The following is a 16,742-nucleotide window of genomic DNA, read 5'->3' as shown; positions in this document are numbered from 1 at the left end:
GCAAGAAAGCTCTGTTTATATTAAGGACAGGAATCTCAGAAAAATAAGGCCATAATGCAACTCAAGAGCACTTTTAACTTTGTGTGGTTTTAGAGTGAGAAATATAAAAGTCTACTTTGTGCCTTAGAATTAAGAATAGAAAACTATCACATATGCTCAGGGGAAAAAACAACAGGTAGTGAAACCGTTTAAGGGAGAGAGAGAGATGCCCAAATGCACAATGGGAGAGAAACTTGAACACTTCTGAAGTGACACTGTGCTCCCTTCGGTCCCTGGGCTCCTGAGGCAGCCACTACCTCTCACCTTTGGGGCCCCACCCTCAATGGGACATAAGCGCAGGCATCCAACAGAGTGGAGGGGAGAAGGTTTGACTGAATTTCGTAGGAGCCAGAGAGTTCTCACCCCCTTGTGTAAATTGCAGGTGAAAAGTCAAGCAGGTCTTGACTCTGTTGGCAAATACTCACCTTACTCCAGGCAAAACCACCATAGTCCAGGGTGGGCGATCATCATCGTGCTGCTTAACCGCAGCCGATACCAGCTTTTGAACCAGCAGCCAGCTAGGCTGCCTAGTCAGCTACATTTTAAAACATTAACTCTGCAGTCTCTCTGCATCAGTAGTCACAAACAATTCATGTGTACCACATTACAAAGTAGTTTTCAGTTAGAATCATAGTTTCATAATTATTTGTAATTACAGTAGAAGGTTGACAGGACTGAAAGGAATTCATGTAATTGAAATAGTAGGGCAGGGAAGAAGAAGGACTTTTTCAGTTTCAAAAAAATAAATTTTTGAGCTATCACAGTAATTGGTTAACAGTAATCAAATCTAATGACAGCCTCCATTCTCCTATGTAGATGAATAATGGGCCAGAACCTTATTCAGAACATATTCCAGGAAGTACAGTTACTGCCCAGTAGGAGCATAATGCAGTTGAATTGGTTTCACAGGGCCCCTGAAGGTAGGTGGGTGGCAAGCACCATCAGCTGCAGGGTCCCATTGCAGTTGTGGAGAAGAACTGGGGGTAAACTCATCACTGCTGTGAGGTTTTCTCAGAAAAAGGAGGGAATGATTCACAAATTGAGTTAGTAATCTTATCTTTTAGGCTTTTCATCCAGTTCTTATAAGATTGTAAAAATCTGATGAGGTCATTCAATCAGTGATAACCTAAGGCTACCGGACTTGAAAGAGGCCAGACATTTGCTAAATGTGGACTTGGTTTTAGTTTTTCCCTTCCCAAAGAGTAAAGGATTTACTGTATTCCTTGTGGAGACAAAGTGATTCAAATACATGACCAACATGAAGCAAATAGATAAGGTTAAAATAAGAAGAAGTAAACCCTGCAGAGATAAATGGTTTGCTTCTGTCTTTTTCAAATACGTGCTCAGTGAACTTTCTGATTTAACCAGATAACATAGCAGATAACAAAAGCAGGGAACACTTAATTAATCGTCAGAGCTTGTTCATCCCTTAAAGTACATACCAAAGAATAAGACAAAATACTCTCCTTAGAGTAAGGAGCCACTGGTGTCAGTGGAGTGTCTATTTTTAGAGCTCTGTAGGAGAAGCTCCCAGTTTAGTCACTGAATGGAAAGCCCTGTGAGCAGATATGTATCTCAAAGCAAGGCTAGAGGGTGGTGCGTGGGACAATTATGGGGAAGGGAGATGGCGCTCCTCTGTGGAAGCAAATCTGCTTTCACCTTAGAAGTGTGAACAGTGGAGAAAACACTGAGCTGGAATCCAGTATTCGTCCTGACTTTGCCATAGGTAAGTCTGAATTCCTTGGACTTTGGTTTCCTACCAAAAAATAAGTGTGGTCAACTAAAACTACATGGTCTGTAACTCCCTATCCATCTCTGCCTGCACTATCCAGCATGGTAATCTGTAGTCAGATGTGGCCGTTGAGCACTTGAAATGTAGCTTGTCTATGTCGAGATGTGTTGTAGGAGAAAAACCATGCTCGATTTCAAAGACTTCGCGTGGAAAAAAATAGAATGTGACATATCTTGGTATCTTAATAATTTTATAATACTGATTACATGTTGAAATAATATTTTGAATATTTTGGGTGAGATAAAATATAAAAATTAATTTTACCTCTTTTTTTCCATGTGGCCACTAGAAAATTTTAGTTGACTTATGTGGTTCATATTATATTTCTATTGGACAGCATTGATCTATATGATTCTACGAAAAACATACTCTTTTGATTTCTGACTCTTTATTTTGTTGGTCTGTAAATTAGCATGTATTCATTTGTTCATTCTTTTTTATCTGTATCTCTTCATTCCAAATATTATTTGTTTATATACAAAAATACATATGGTACAACAGTATAATTTATTTTAAAAGTAAATCGGGGCCTCCCTGGTGGCGCAGTGGTTGAGAGTCCGCCTGCCGATGCAGGGGATACGGGTTCGTGCCCCGGTCTGGGAGGATCCCATATGCCGCGGAGCGGCTGGGCCCGTGAGCCATGGCCGCTGGGCCTGCGCATCCGGAGCCTGTGCTCCGCAACGGGAGAGGCCACAACAGTGAGAGGCCCGCATACCGCAAAAAAAAAAAAAAAAAAAAAAAAAAGTAAATCGGATAGGGGAAAACAAGATAAAGCAAAAAGTAAGGTTGGTACTTAAAACAGAACATCTTCAGCAGTACTTTCATAGTAAACATAACAGTGACCTCCAGTAAAAGCCAAGAGCATAATGTCAAGGCGATTAAGAGCCTGAGTTCAAATCGCAGCTCTGCCACTTGTCCTCTTGAGCAAGTTACTTAACCTCTCTGTACCTCAGTTTTCTCATCAATAAGATGGAAACATATATTTACCTCTTCAGGTCATTAAGGGGACTGAGATCACATTTAAGCACATTTTAAGTCCTTAATAAATATAAATGGCTATCATCACTATTAATGCTTAAAGTAATTCTTATTGCAGGGATATAAAACAAAATATTTTCTGGACATATTTTTCTGGCAGTCTCATTCATGCAGGGGTGAGTGGTAATATCTTGACGAATAAATGGACTATGTGGATTATAGTTCAGGCAATCCTTCATAGATGCCGTTTCTCTCAAAGAAACTTTAGATAAATCATGGTGCTACAGTGAGTTAGAGATTATACTGCATGACAAGTACCTGGAGGGCAGTTCTGCCCTGTTGCTGAGCAAGGGCCAAGCTTCTGCTCCTGAGCTGGAGTTGAAACACACCCTTTCAGAAGAGCTGAGGAGTGGGATAAGCACATGTACACAGAGAGACAGAAACCCCTTTCTCTGCCTAAACCCGGTCCACAGAGGCACCCCAGAGAGGAGCCAGCTTTTTCCTTCAAAAAAAAATTTTTTTAAAAAAACAAGAAACAAAAATGTAGCTATAAATGCCGGTGGAGAACGGCCATTAGAAAATGGCAGAATAATTTGAGCCTGAAAAGTTTTAGAGTGCACATTACCAAGCCACTAGTGGCCATGAACAGTGATGGCAAAAACTCACCACTGGAGAACTTAACCTTGGCCATGTAGCTCACGTGGGCTCTCCCCTTCACTTGATATTTTTAATTCCCAAAGGGAGTAGATTTGTTCTTAAAAAGAGGATTATTTGGGTTATAAATTAAGAGTAATTTGTTAAAGGCTCCAATTTTAAAACCTAGCTTTTTTTGAGTTTAGTGCAGCTTACAAATCCTGTCATTTTGTTTTACACATCGAGTAAAATTTTATATGAAATAAAAAAGATTTCACTTTCGTGAAAACCTTCGAACAATATTAGCTTAGCCTCAGGAGAGCAGACCTGTTCCCCCATAATCGTCTGTCCTGTTTTTAGCTGCATTTATAAATTTAATCTATTTAGTTTTCCTTTTAAGTAATTTCCAGTGCCTAAAACCTGACAAACTTACATTCCTAACAAATCAACACTTTTCCTACTTAAAAAAAACTCTTGAAAATCTACTAAATTAAAATAACTACAGTGACTCTAAACATCCCAGTACTCTATCAGTGTGGTAGTTTTACACCTTAATTAGTTAAATCTGAAATCAGTTAAATGTATTAAGGTAGACTCAATAGACAAGTTTCTTTCTCAGTTTCTAATAATACAAATTTTCTTAAAAACTAACCAGTATATTTATTATTCCTAAACTAATATTTTTGTTTTGATAATATGGATTTTATTTACATGATCATCTTGCTGTTTCATTTTATATCTTCCTAGTATGGGGGAGACTCCTTAAGGGAACAGTTTCTCCATCTCAAGTGAGTGTACAGGAGGAAAAATATATATTTTTCCCTCTAAACTCCTAGGTTCTTCAACTGAAGCCCTGAAAATTAGACTGACAGAAGACAGATTAACAAGGGAAAAGCATACAAATGTATTTAATGTAAGTTTTATGAGACACAGGAGCCTTCATTAGGAAATAAAGACCCAAAGAAGGAGTTAAGCCTGGAGAATTTTTATCCTAGGTTTGATGAAGTGTGGAAAGTTGTGGGGAAGTGTGATAGGACAGAAAGGTATGAGCCTAAGGGTAGTAAACTGGGGAAACTTAATCAGCCTGTTCATTCATTTGCTCAGGTTCCTCTTGGCATCTGTCCATCTATGGAATTAAGGATGCTCCTTTCCTCTGGGTATAGGGAGGGCACCTCTGTTACATGAGGGTCTTATGACCTGGTTCAGGGGAGATGGGGAAGGTCAGAGAGCCCTTCCTGCACCTACCATTTCTCAAATTCCTTAAAATATTCACTATGCCAAGGTGTACCCTATTTGGGGGTGGCATGTCTTGAACCCCTACATAAGTTACAGTTAAGCACTCTACGCTGACCATCTCAAATGGGCTGTTGGTTATTGATCAGATATTTAGACCATAACTCAGGATCTAGAAGCAGGATATTTCAAGGTTGTTGGCCTGGCTGCAGATGGACACCTGCTTGTTATAGCTGTTACCTGTTCAGGTCTCTCAGTCCCCTTCAGAAGGGGCTGGCTTTACAACCTCCGTGTCCTTGGTGGATGTTAGAACCTCGCAGAATTACTTCATCTGATTTGAGTAAATGGAGGTCTGCAATCCTTCCTCTGGTTGCACCTAACTTTCTTCAATTAACCTCCTTTACTACCAGCTTGAATTCTATATTCTGTTTATACTTTTTCTGTTCTGGAAGTTCCTGAACTCCTAATTATATTTTGATGACATCCAATTAGACTCTGAATACTTAATTGTATTCAAAATTAAAACAAACCAAAAAAAAAAAATCACCATGGACTGTTTACCTGAGCAACTTAATTTTGGGGTGCTAGCACCAGGGTAAACTGGTTTCAAGATATATAAATGAGTTAATTGTTTTATAGAGTTGTTAACTATAAACCATTTAAATGCCAGGAGGCAGTTACTCTCCCCACCTCACACCCCCAGCAAATGGCATTTTCGGATTATAGAGACTTAATTTGAAGACATACTTTCTCCCAGTTCCTAACAATAAAACAATCAGGGATGTAGCAGTGATTTGTGAATCTATTTTTTCCAAAAATGATAGTGAGTCATTAGTGTATAAGCTAAAAAAGAAAATGAAGCAAGTATAGAACACATACCTGTTTTGATCCTCTAGAAATTATTTTCAGATCTATTAAGTATTCATTTCTACCAATCTTGATTTTTCAAGGGAATTATTAAGGCTCTGTATGGAGTTTATGCCCCTTGGCCCATAACCTGCCCTCAGAGTCAAAAAAGTTAAGAAGGGAGGGAGGGAAGGAGGGAAGGAAGAATTTTATGTTATTATTAACAGATTTCTCCACAAAGTGAAACAGACTATAAGAGTGGTCAATAATAGAATAACTATTACAGAATAACTAATAACAGAATAACTGTTACCAAACCCTTTCTGCTCCTTTTGTAGGCCCGAGAGTTGTATATCCAAAAGGAAACTGGCATTTATTTTAGAAACCTGGTGAGCTGATAGGTCTATAATTTTAAAGTAGTGAAGAGTTTGCCTTTTTAAATGAATATTCTATACTCTAGGTCCAAGCAAATGGAAGCGTACCACTGTTCAGTTTTTTGAAGGATACTAGGAACCACACAGAGGTTCCATCAGCTCAGGGAGTTTTAGAGTCAAGGATACGCAAAGAAGTAAGGGGGACAGGATACAGCCCCAGCAGGGGCACAGCCAGACCTGGAAAATAGTCTTCAAAATACCCCAGGATCTCGTGGTTTGCAACTGTGAGGACAGTGGTTGTCTCCTTAGAAGTGGGCTTTCTTTGCTTTCTATGTGACTATTCCTTTGTTCCTCCGTTACTGTGGTGTGGAAAAGCTAGAGCAGAAAGCCTCTGGATATTATCCAAGGCTGAGCTTCTGTAATCTCATTCATCACACTGGCCTTTGGACCCGTCTTTAGTGCTGGATATACAAGTCCACATGGAATTTTTACTCTTGAGTATTTCCCTGGCAGTGAGAATTTTATGAAAGGGTTTAATGAGATGTGGTCTGAAGATTTTCTTTGAAACATTACCTGGCCAGGATCTGAACTACCAAAAGTCCTTTTCAAATAGGGCATTAGAATGACAACAATTTGGCAACAATATTCTTATTTCCTACCTATTAAAAGTGGTAGTGGACAGTGAACTCTATGATGGAAATGAAGTGATACATTACTCTCTTTTTCCTAGTTACAAGGAGGATTAAGAAAAGGATATATAAGATCAAGATCCATTCCATATGAGAACAGAGTCAAGGATGGGCACTCGAATTAAATAAATAAATCAAGCTTAAAGTTTGGCTGTGTGGCTGACAGGGTCTTGGTGCTCCAGCTGGCTGTCAGGCCTGAGCCTCTGAGGTGGGAGAGCCGAGTTCAGGACATGGGACCACCACAGACCTCCTGGCCCCACATAATATCAATCAGCGAGAGCTCTCCCAGAGATCTCTGTCTCAATGCTAAGACCCAGCTCCACTCAATGACCAGCAAGCTCCGGTGCTGGACACCCAATGCCAAACAACTAGCAAGACAGGAACACAACCCCACCCAATAGCAGAGAGGCTGCCTAACATCATACTAAGTTCACAGATACCCCAAAACACACCACTGGATGTGGTCCTGCCCGTCAGAAAGACAAGCTCCAGCCTCATCCACCAGAACACCGGCACCAGTCCCCTCTGCCAGGAAGCCTACACAACCCACTGAACCAACCCTACTCACTGGGGGAAGACGCCAAAAACAGTGGGAACTACGAACCTGCAGCCTGTGAAAAGGAGACCCCAAACACAGTAAGTTAAGCAAAATGAGAAGACAGAGAAATACACAGCAGATGAAGGAGCAAGGTAAAAACCCACCAGACCAAACAAATGAAGAGAAAATAGGCAGTCTACCTGAAAAAGAATTCAGAGTAATGATAGTAAAGATGATCCAAAATCTTGGAAAGAGAATTGAAAAAATACAAGAAACGTTTAACAAGGAGCTAGAAGAACTAAAGAGCAAACAAACAATGATAAACAACGCTATAAATGAAATTAAAAATTCTTTAGAAGGAATCAATAGCAGAATAACTGAGGCAGGAGAACAGTTAAGTGACCTGGAAGATAAAATAGTGGAAATAACTACTGCAGAGCAGAATAAAGAAAAAAGAATGGAAAGAATTGAGGACAGTCTCAGAGACCTCTGGGACAACATTAAACGAACCAACATTCAAATTATAGGGGTCCCAGAAGAAGAAGGGTAAAAGAAAGGGACTGAGAAAATATTTGAAGAGATTATAGTTGAAAACTTCCCTAATATGGGAAAGGAAATAAGTCAATCACGTCCAGGAAGCACAGAGAGTCCCATACAGGATAAATCTGAGGAGAAACATGCCAAGACACATATTAATCAAACTATCAAAAATTAAATACAAGAAAAGGTACTAAAAGCAGCAAGGGAAAAGCAACAAATAACACACAAGGGAATCCCCACAAGGTTAAAAGCTGATCTTTCAGCAGAAACTCTGCAAGCCAGAAGGGAGTGGCAGGACATATTTAAGATGATGAAAGGGAAAACCTACAACCAAGATTACTCTACCCAGCAAGGATCTCTTTCAGATTTGACAGAGAAATTAAAACCTTTACATACATGCAAAAGCTAAGAGAATTCAGCACCACCAAACCAGCTTGACAACAAATGCTAAAGGAACTTCTCTAGGCAGGAAACACAAGAGAAGGAAAAGACCTACAGTAACAAACCCAGAATAATTAAGAAAATGGTAATAGAAACATACATATCTATAATTACCTTAAATGCAAATGGATTAAATGCTCCAACCAGAAGACACAGACTGGCTGAATGGATACAAAAACAAGACGTGTATATATGCTGTCTACAAGAGACCTACCTCAGACCTAGGGGCACATACAGAATGTAAGTGAGGAGATGGAAGAAGATACTCCATGCAAATGGAAATCAAAAGAAAGCTCGAGTAGCAATTCTCGTATCAGACAAAGTAGACTTTAAAATAAAGACTATTACAAGAGACAAACAAGGACACTACATAATGATCAAGGGATCAATCCAAGAAGAAGATATAACAATTGTAAATATTTATGCACCCAACATAGGAGCACCTCAATACATAAGGCAAATGCTAACAGCCATAAAAGGGGAAATTGACCGTAACAGTGTAAGAGTAGGGGACTTTAACACCCCACTTTCACCAATGGACAGATCAACCAAAATGAAAATAAATAAGGAAACACAAGCTTTAAATGATACATTAAGCAAGATGGACTTAATTGATATTTATAGGACATTCCATTCAAAAACAACAGAATACATTTTCTTCTCAAATGCTCATGGAACATTCTCCAGGATCATATCTTGGGTCACAAATCAAGCCTTGGTAAATTTAAGAAAACTGAAATCATATCAAGTATCTTTTCCCACCACAATGCTATAAGACTAGATATCAATTACAGGAAAAAAATGTAAAAAATACACATGGAGGGTAAACAATATGCTACTAAATAACCAAGATATCACTGAAGAAATCAAAGAGGATATCAAAAAATACCTAGAGACAAATGACAATGAAAACACAACGGCCCAAAACCTATGGGATACAGCAAAAGCAGTTCTAAGAGGGAAGTTTATAGCAATACAATCCTACCTCAAGAAACAAGAAAAATCTCAAATGAACAACCTAGCCTTACACTTAAGCAAATAGAGAAAGAAGAACAAAAAACCCCCAAAGGTAGCAGAAAGAAAGAAATCATAAAGATCAGATCAGAAGTAAATGAAAAAGAAATGAAGGAAACGATAGCAAAGATCAATAAAACTAAAAGCTGGTTCTTTGAGAAGATAAACAAAATGATAAACCATTAGCCAGACTCATCAAGAAAAAAAGGGAAGAGACTCAAATCAACAGAATTAGAAATGAAAAAGGAGAAGTAACAGTTGACACTGCAGAAATACAAAGGATCATGAGAGATTACTGCAAGCAACTCTGCCAAAAAATGGACAACCTGGAAGAAAGGACAAATTCTTAGAAAAGCACGACCTTCCGAGACTGAACCAGGAAGAAATAGAAAATATAAACAGACCAATCACAAGCACTGAAATTGAAACTGTGATTAAAAATCTGCCAACAAACAATAACCCAGGACCAGATGGATTCACAGGTGAATTCTATCAAACATTTAGAGAAGAGCTAACACCTGTCCTTCTCAAACTCTTCCAAAATATAGCAGAGGGAGGAACACTCCCAAACTCATTCTATGAGGCCACCATCACCCTGATACCAAAACCAGACAACAGTGTTACAAAAAAAGAAAACTACTACAGGACAGTATCACTGATGAACCTCAGTGCAAAACTCCTCAACAGAATACTAGCAAACTGAATCCAGCAGCACATTCAAAAGATCATACACCATAAGCAAGTGGGGTTTATCCCAGAAACGCAAGGATTCTTTAATATACGCAAATCGATCAGTGTGGAACACATTAACGAAGTGAAGGAGAAAAACCATATGATAATCTCAGTAAATGCAGAAAAAGCTTTCAACAAAATTCAACACCCATTTATGATTAAAAACCCTCCAGAAAGAAGGCATAGAGGGAACTTACCTCAACATAATAAAGGCCATATATGACAAACCCACAGCCTACATCGTTCTCAGTGGTGAAAAACTGAAACCATTTCCACTAAGATCAGGAACAAGACAAGGTTGCCCACTCTCACCATTATTATTCAACATAGCTTTGGAAGTTATAGTCACAGCAGTCAGAGATGAAAAAGAAATAAAAGGAATCCAAATCGGAAAAGAAGTAAAACCGTCACCGTTTGTGGATGACATGATACTCTACATAGAGAGTCCTAAAGATGCTACCAGAAAACTACTGGAGCTAATCAATGAATTTGGTAAAGTAGCAGGATACCAAATTAATTCACAGAAATCTCTTGCATTCCTATACACTAATGATGAAAATCTGAAAAAGAAATTAAGGAAACACTCCCATTCACCATTGCAACAAAAAGAATAAAATACCTAGGAGTAAACCTACCTAAGGAGACAAAAGACCTGTACCCAGAAAACTATAAGACCCTGAGGAAACAAATTAAAGATGATATAGATGGAGAGATATACCATGTTCTTGGATTGGAAGAATCAACATCATGAAAATGACTGTACTACCCAAAGCAATCTACAGACTTAATGCAATCCCTATCAAACTACCAATGGCATTTTTCACAGAACTAGAACAAAAAACTTCAAAATTTATATGGAAACACAAAAGACCCTGAATAGCCAAAGTAACCTTGAGGAAGAAAAACGGAGCTGGAGGAATCAGACTCCCTGACTTCAGGCTATACTACAGAGGTACAGTAATCAAGACACTATGGTACTGGCACGAAAACAGAAATTAGATCAATGGAACAGGATAGAAAGCCCAGAGATAAATCCATGCACATATGGTCACCTTATCTTTGATAAAGGAGGCAAGAATATACAATGGAGAAAAGACAGCCTCTTCAATAAGTGGTGCTGGGAAAACTGGACAGCTACATGTAAAAGAATGAAATTAGAACACTTCCTAACACCATACACAAAAATAAACTCCAAATGGATTAAAGACCTAAATATAAGGCCAGACACTATAAAACTCTTAGAGGAAAACATAGGCAGAACACTCCATGACATAAATCAAAGCAAGATCCTTTTTGACCCACCTCCTAGAGAAGTGGAAATAAAAACAAAAATAAACAAATGGGACCTAATGAAACTTAAAATTTTTTGCACAGCAAAGGAAACCATAAACAAGACAAAAAGACCACCCTCAGAATGGGAGAAAATATTTGCAAATGAAGCAACTGACAAAGGATTAATCTACAAAATATACAAGCAGCTCATGCAACTCAGTATCAAAAATACAAACAACCAATCCAAAAATGGGCAGAAGACCTAAATAGACATTTCTCCAAAGGAGATACACAGATTGCCAATAAACACATGAAAGGATGTTCAACATCACTAATCATTAGAGAAATGCAAATCAAAACTACAGTGAGGTATCACCTCACACTGGTCAGAATGGCCTTCATCAAAAAATCTACAAACAATAAATGCTGACGAGGATGTGGAGAAAAGGGAACCCTCTTGCACTGTTGGTAGGAATGTAAATTGATACAACCACTATAGAGAACAGTGTGGAGGTTCCTTAAAAAACTAAAAATAGAACTACCATAGGACCCAGCAATCCCACTACTGGGCATATACCCTGAGAAAACCATAATTCAAAAAGAGTCATGTACCAAAATGTTCATTGCAGCTCTGTTTACAATAGCCAGCACATGGAAGCAACCTAAGTGTCCATCAACAGATCAATGGATAAAGAAGATGTGGCACATATATACAATGGAATATTATTCAGCCATAAAAAGAAGCGAAATTGAGTTATTTGTAGTGAGGTGGATGGACCTAGAGTCTGTCATACAGAGTAAAGTAAGTCAGAGAAAAACAAATACCGTATGCTAACACATATATATGGAATCTAAAAAAAAATTTTTAATGGTTCTGAAGAACCTAGGGGTAGGACAGGAGTAAAGACACAGATGGAGAGAATGGACTTGAGGACACAGGGAGGGGGGAAGGGTAAGCTGGGATGAAGTGAGAGAGTGGTGTGGACATATATACACTACCAAATATAAAATAGATAGCTAGTGGGAAGCAGCTGCACAGCACAGGGAGATCAGCTTGGTGCTTTGTGACCACCTAGAGGGGTGCAATAGGGAGGGTGGGAGGGAGACACAAGAGGGAGGAGATATGGGGATATATGTATATGTATAGCTGATTCACTTTGTTACACAGCAGCAACTAACACAACAATGTAAAGCAATTATACTCCAATAAAGATGTTAAAAAAAATTTTTTTTAATGTGGTAGTGGTGATTGTTTTAAAGGCATTGCGACAAAGGCAGTTCACTTGGGAGTAGGACAAGATACTCATGCTGTCTTTCATTATGGCCTGTTTATAACCTTTAAAACAGTATCCATATATTTAAGCACTACCATACCTTATTTGAATTATGGATGGAACTCTTTAAAACATTCCCATGTTACTTTGATTAATTGATTCAGAAATTTATAACCAAAGAGGAGGAAAATAATCATCAGGTCCAATTAATCTCAAATATCCCCAATTATAAGAGTGAGGGGCTACAGGGAAAATATTTTTATGTTTCTGCACAGTCAGAGCTTTGTGAGCATTTTTACTGGAATGTGGGACCTGAGCTAAATGATAAGCCTGAGAAGTTAAATTATGACTAGATAGATAGATTTACCTGCAGAGAGATTTACCTCCCCAGAGGTATGTGATTACATTTTCCAGAAGTGGGGATGGGGAGAGGGGGCTGAGACGAACTCTATGGAGACGTTCCCGGGGCTGTAAAGCTGGAGACACTACTCTGACATATATTACTTTCCAAAGCATAAGAACCCAAGATCCTTCTCAAGTTGAATTGTTTACATTAAGGAGATAAGATGTCTCTCCCTCTCTCAGAGGAAAGAAGGCAGACAGCTGTCCCTCTCCTATATAATCATCCAGATTCATATTTTTTAGATTCCTCACCTATAATGTAGACCAAGAATACGATGACAACTTGTTCCCATTGTGTCAGCCTGGAAAGAGGCAATTAGGGCATGGGAAACCAGTGCAATAACTTTTGTAAGTAAATAATAACCTGTTTCTGCTCCAGAAACCTCACATTTGTATTCAGGATAATATTAATAAATATAGTTATTAAAAACTTTAAGAGTGAGCTCAGACATGTATTATTAAAAAATATAGATTCCAGGTCAACTCCTCCCTCTCCCCCAAATTCTAACTTGGTAAGTCCAGGTACCCAAGAATTTGTATTTGAACAGCTGCTTCAGATGATCCTTATCAGACTTATTTGGGGACCACTGCACTGGTCCAAGACCAAGGAATAAAAAGTGCTTCTTGGGCCTCCCTGGTGGCGCAGTGGTTGAGAGTCCGCCTGCCGATGCAGGGGACACGGGTTCGTGCCCCGGTCCAGGAGGATCCCATATGCCACGGAGCGGCTGGGCCCGTGAGCCATGGCCACTGAGCCTGCGCATCCGGAGCCTGTGCTCTGCAACGGGAGAGGCCACAACAGTGAGAGGCCCGCGTACCGCAAAAAAAAAAAAAAAAAAAAAGTGCCTCTTACAGAAGATCAGTCTGCCTCTGCTAGCATGCTTTCTTAAGTTCAGTTATTGTAAACCCACATCCCCCCATTTTTTGATAGTAAGTGAATTTAAGGATACATATTTTTTTAGTTTAAACTTCAGGATAAAATTGAAGGTTGACACATCTCTGGTTGTTCTTTAATATCTTTGCAGACCCCTTTGGGTTTTTTTTTTTTAATAAATACACCTCTAAAATCATCAGATCTTCTGGAATCTTTAGTGTGACAAACACTTTTACTGACCCAACCGGTGGTTTCAGTATGCTACCAAAACTTTGCTGACTTCTGCATTCTCTTTAGTTATCGTTCTCATAATCCCCTTATATATATATTGCTTTACAGTTTACAAGATGCTTTTACATTAATTGTCCCATTTGATTCTCACAATAATCTTTGGAAATGAACAGAAATTGTTAGGAGTTGTATTACCTATATAAATTTGAAATATATAATATTTCAAAATAATGAGAAATGAGATGTGAGACTGTTGAAACTCAGTATACATCTGGGACAAAAGTTGTCCGTAAGCCATGCTGTTGAGGCACTTTTAATTGAAGGGGAATCTCTTTGTTGTCATGACATCAACAGCTAACAAATAATAGGCATTATATCAGAGATCACTTGGACATATTGAGGGTGACTTCTTCCAAGTGCATAGAAACTACTGCCCATTCCTGCCTCAGCTCCTGCTAATTTTTTTTAACCAAAAGGTAAATATAAATATGCAGGTAACTGCATTAAGAAAAAAAAGTCTGGTTTCTTTCTTTCTTTTTTTAAAAAATTAATTAATTTATTTTTGGCTGCATTGGGTCTTCATTGCTGCGCACGGGCTTTCTCTAATTGCGGCAAGTGAGGCTGCTCTTCCTTGTGGTATGCAGGCTTCTCATTGCAGTGGCTTCTCTTCTTGTGGAGCATGGGCTCTAGGCGCACAGGCTTCAGTAATTGTGGCACTCGGGCTCAGTAGTTGTGGCTTGCAGACTCCGTAGTTGTGGCTCATGGGCTTAGTTGCTCTGCGGTGCATGGGATCTTCCCGGACCAGGGCTCAAACCCATGTCCCCTGCATTGGCAGGTAGATTCTTAACCACTGCACTACCAGGGAAGTCCCAAAAGTCTGTTTTCAAACGCCTTTGAGTCCTTTAAATATTAAATAAGCATAGATCTTTATACCTTTACATTTTTCAAAGCACTTTCACACTTATCTAATTTAATTCTTAATAACCACATATGATATATATAAAATATCCACCTTTTGTGGATGAGGAAATAGACTCTGAGAGAAGGCCTTAGGCCATGTACACAGGAAGTGTGTACGGTTTTAGGACCTCGGGTCTGATGTTTCTCCTGTGATAAGGCACTAAGATTATGATGAAAAACCAATAAGGTGTGTGTTCTGCTTAAAGTATCATGAGCCCAGAAATTTCCAAGTATTTAAATATATCATTTTCTAAAGTCTCAGGCTCTTAAGAACCTGTGCTCAGAGGAGGCCAGGGTAGAATGCTGGTTATGAGCTCATGTCACTAGTGTGAGGCACTGTTATGTGACCCAAATAAAGGGAATGCTGTGATGATTAACTTAATAGCAATTCCTAAAAGACCATGCCCCTCCCTGATACTAATTTATCCACATACATTTATTAGGCACATTTCATAAAATTCATCGTGGCAATAATGATAACAAAATATTGATCATTGTTATAGAATCCATTTAGATGCAAAAAAGATAACTATTGGACTTCCCTAGTGGTCTAGTGGCTAAGATTCTGCGCTTCCACTGCAGGTGGCGCAGGTTCGATCCCTGGTCAGGTAAGTTCCGCATGCTGCGTGGTGTGGCCCAAAAGAAAAGAAAAATTAAAATTAACCAAAAAAAGATAACTATTAAGATTAACGTTCTAGTCAAAAGGGCAAAATTTTTACTCTATCCGTTGTGTAGAATAATTTCTCAAACTATGACTTCAAACTATATTCAGAGTCCCTTCAGAATTCATTTCAATAAGTTTTATATCTGCCTTTTCTTTGTCTAACATACCCGTTCTTTTCATAACCCAGGATCTTCAGCGGCAGGCTGGAACACTGGAAACCGAAGCTGTCCTCCACTGCTCAGGCCTCCACGCCGTCAGCAGGCCTGCCTTTCTCGTGGTTTAACGAAAGCCGGAAAGGATCCTATTCCTTCAGGAACCTGCCTGCGTCTGCAAGTCCCCTTCAGCCTTCTCCTGAAACTCTAATTTCAGATAAAAAGGGGTCTAAGGTAGAAAACACATGGATTAAAAAAGCAAACAAGAAAACCCCCAATCCTTCCTCCTCTTCGGTCTTTGGAAAGCATTCTCAACTTGTGTGTATGCTCTGGATCCGAGAAACCAATGTGATAACACTGCAGTAAACAATGCATGGTATTTCTTGTGTGGGGGAGGAAGAAAGCCTCATTTAACCATCACCTTCTTTAATACTGTTCCATTCTAGATTGTACGTTAATCTTTGATTTGCCTGTCTTTTCACATACTGCTAGTTAATCTCAGTTTGACAGTCAAGCCATGCTGGGAAAGATGCATTTGAATCATGGAACAGTATGATAGATCTGTTTACCACGTATTCCACTTTAAATTACATTACAAAACTATTTTTGCTGTGCTCTTCAAGATTTACTGGAAAACAAATAAATTTGGGACTGAATATGTGTTCAATATATCTAAATGAAACTCTTTCAAACAAACGAATGCTGACATAGCACCCTTACTTATTTCTTCTTTTAAATCAAACTTCCATGTTGATAAACTGTTACAATTCTATCACCAAAGTTTTTTAAGTTTAGTAGAATGAGGAATTATATGCTTATTTGTTTTTAAATGCACGATGGTTATTTCCAGCATGACGCTGCAAACGTTACCTAACATTTTATTGAAACACATACGGTGGCTAACTTTCACATGTTGTTTGGTCTCCTTTTATCAATGTTCACTTTTCTTTCTCAAACAGAAAACTGTGATTAATGTTAACTTAAATTTAATTCTTTTCTTGAGGTCAACAGCTCATAAGGTTTTGACAGAATTTGGGGTCATATCTCCAATGACAATGTCAAATGGT

At 38.8% G+C, this 16,742-nt stretch overlaps 1 protein-coding gene across 1 annotated transcript in view; it reads left to right on the top strand.

Moving 5' to 3' along the window:
* The window catches only part of PPP1R9A (protein phosphatase 1 regulatory subunit 9A), a gene marked incomplete at its 5' end in the record, with an annotated part of 154,310 nt that overhangs the window by 129,876 nt on the left and 7,692 nt on the right, over positions 1-16,742 (top strand). The window contains one exon of the mRNA XM_082632230.1: positions 15,711-15,909. Coding sequence (XP_082488356.1) covers positions 15,711-15,909 — 199 coding nt within the window. The remainder of the gene's footprint in view (positions 1-15,710; positions 15,910-16,742) is intronic.

The sequence above is a fragment of the Mesoplodon mirus genome (genome assembly GCF_964341445.2).
Source record: "Mesoplodon mirus genome assembly, chromosome: 9".
Taxonomy (NCBI): domain Eukaryota; kingdom Metazoa; phylum Chordata; class Mammalia; order Artiodactyla; family Ziphiidae; genus Mesoplodon; species Mesoplodon mirus.
Note: the sequence above shows the minus strand (reverse complement) of the source record. Positions and strands in the feature narration are given on the sequence as shown.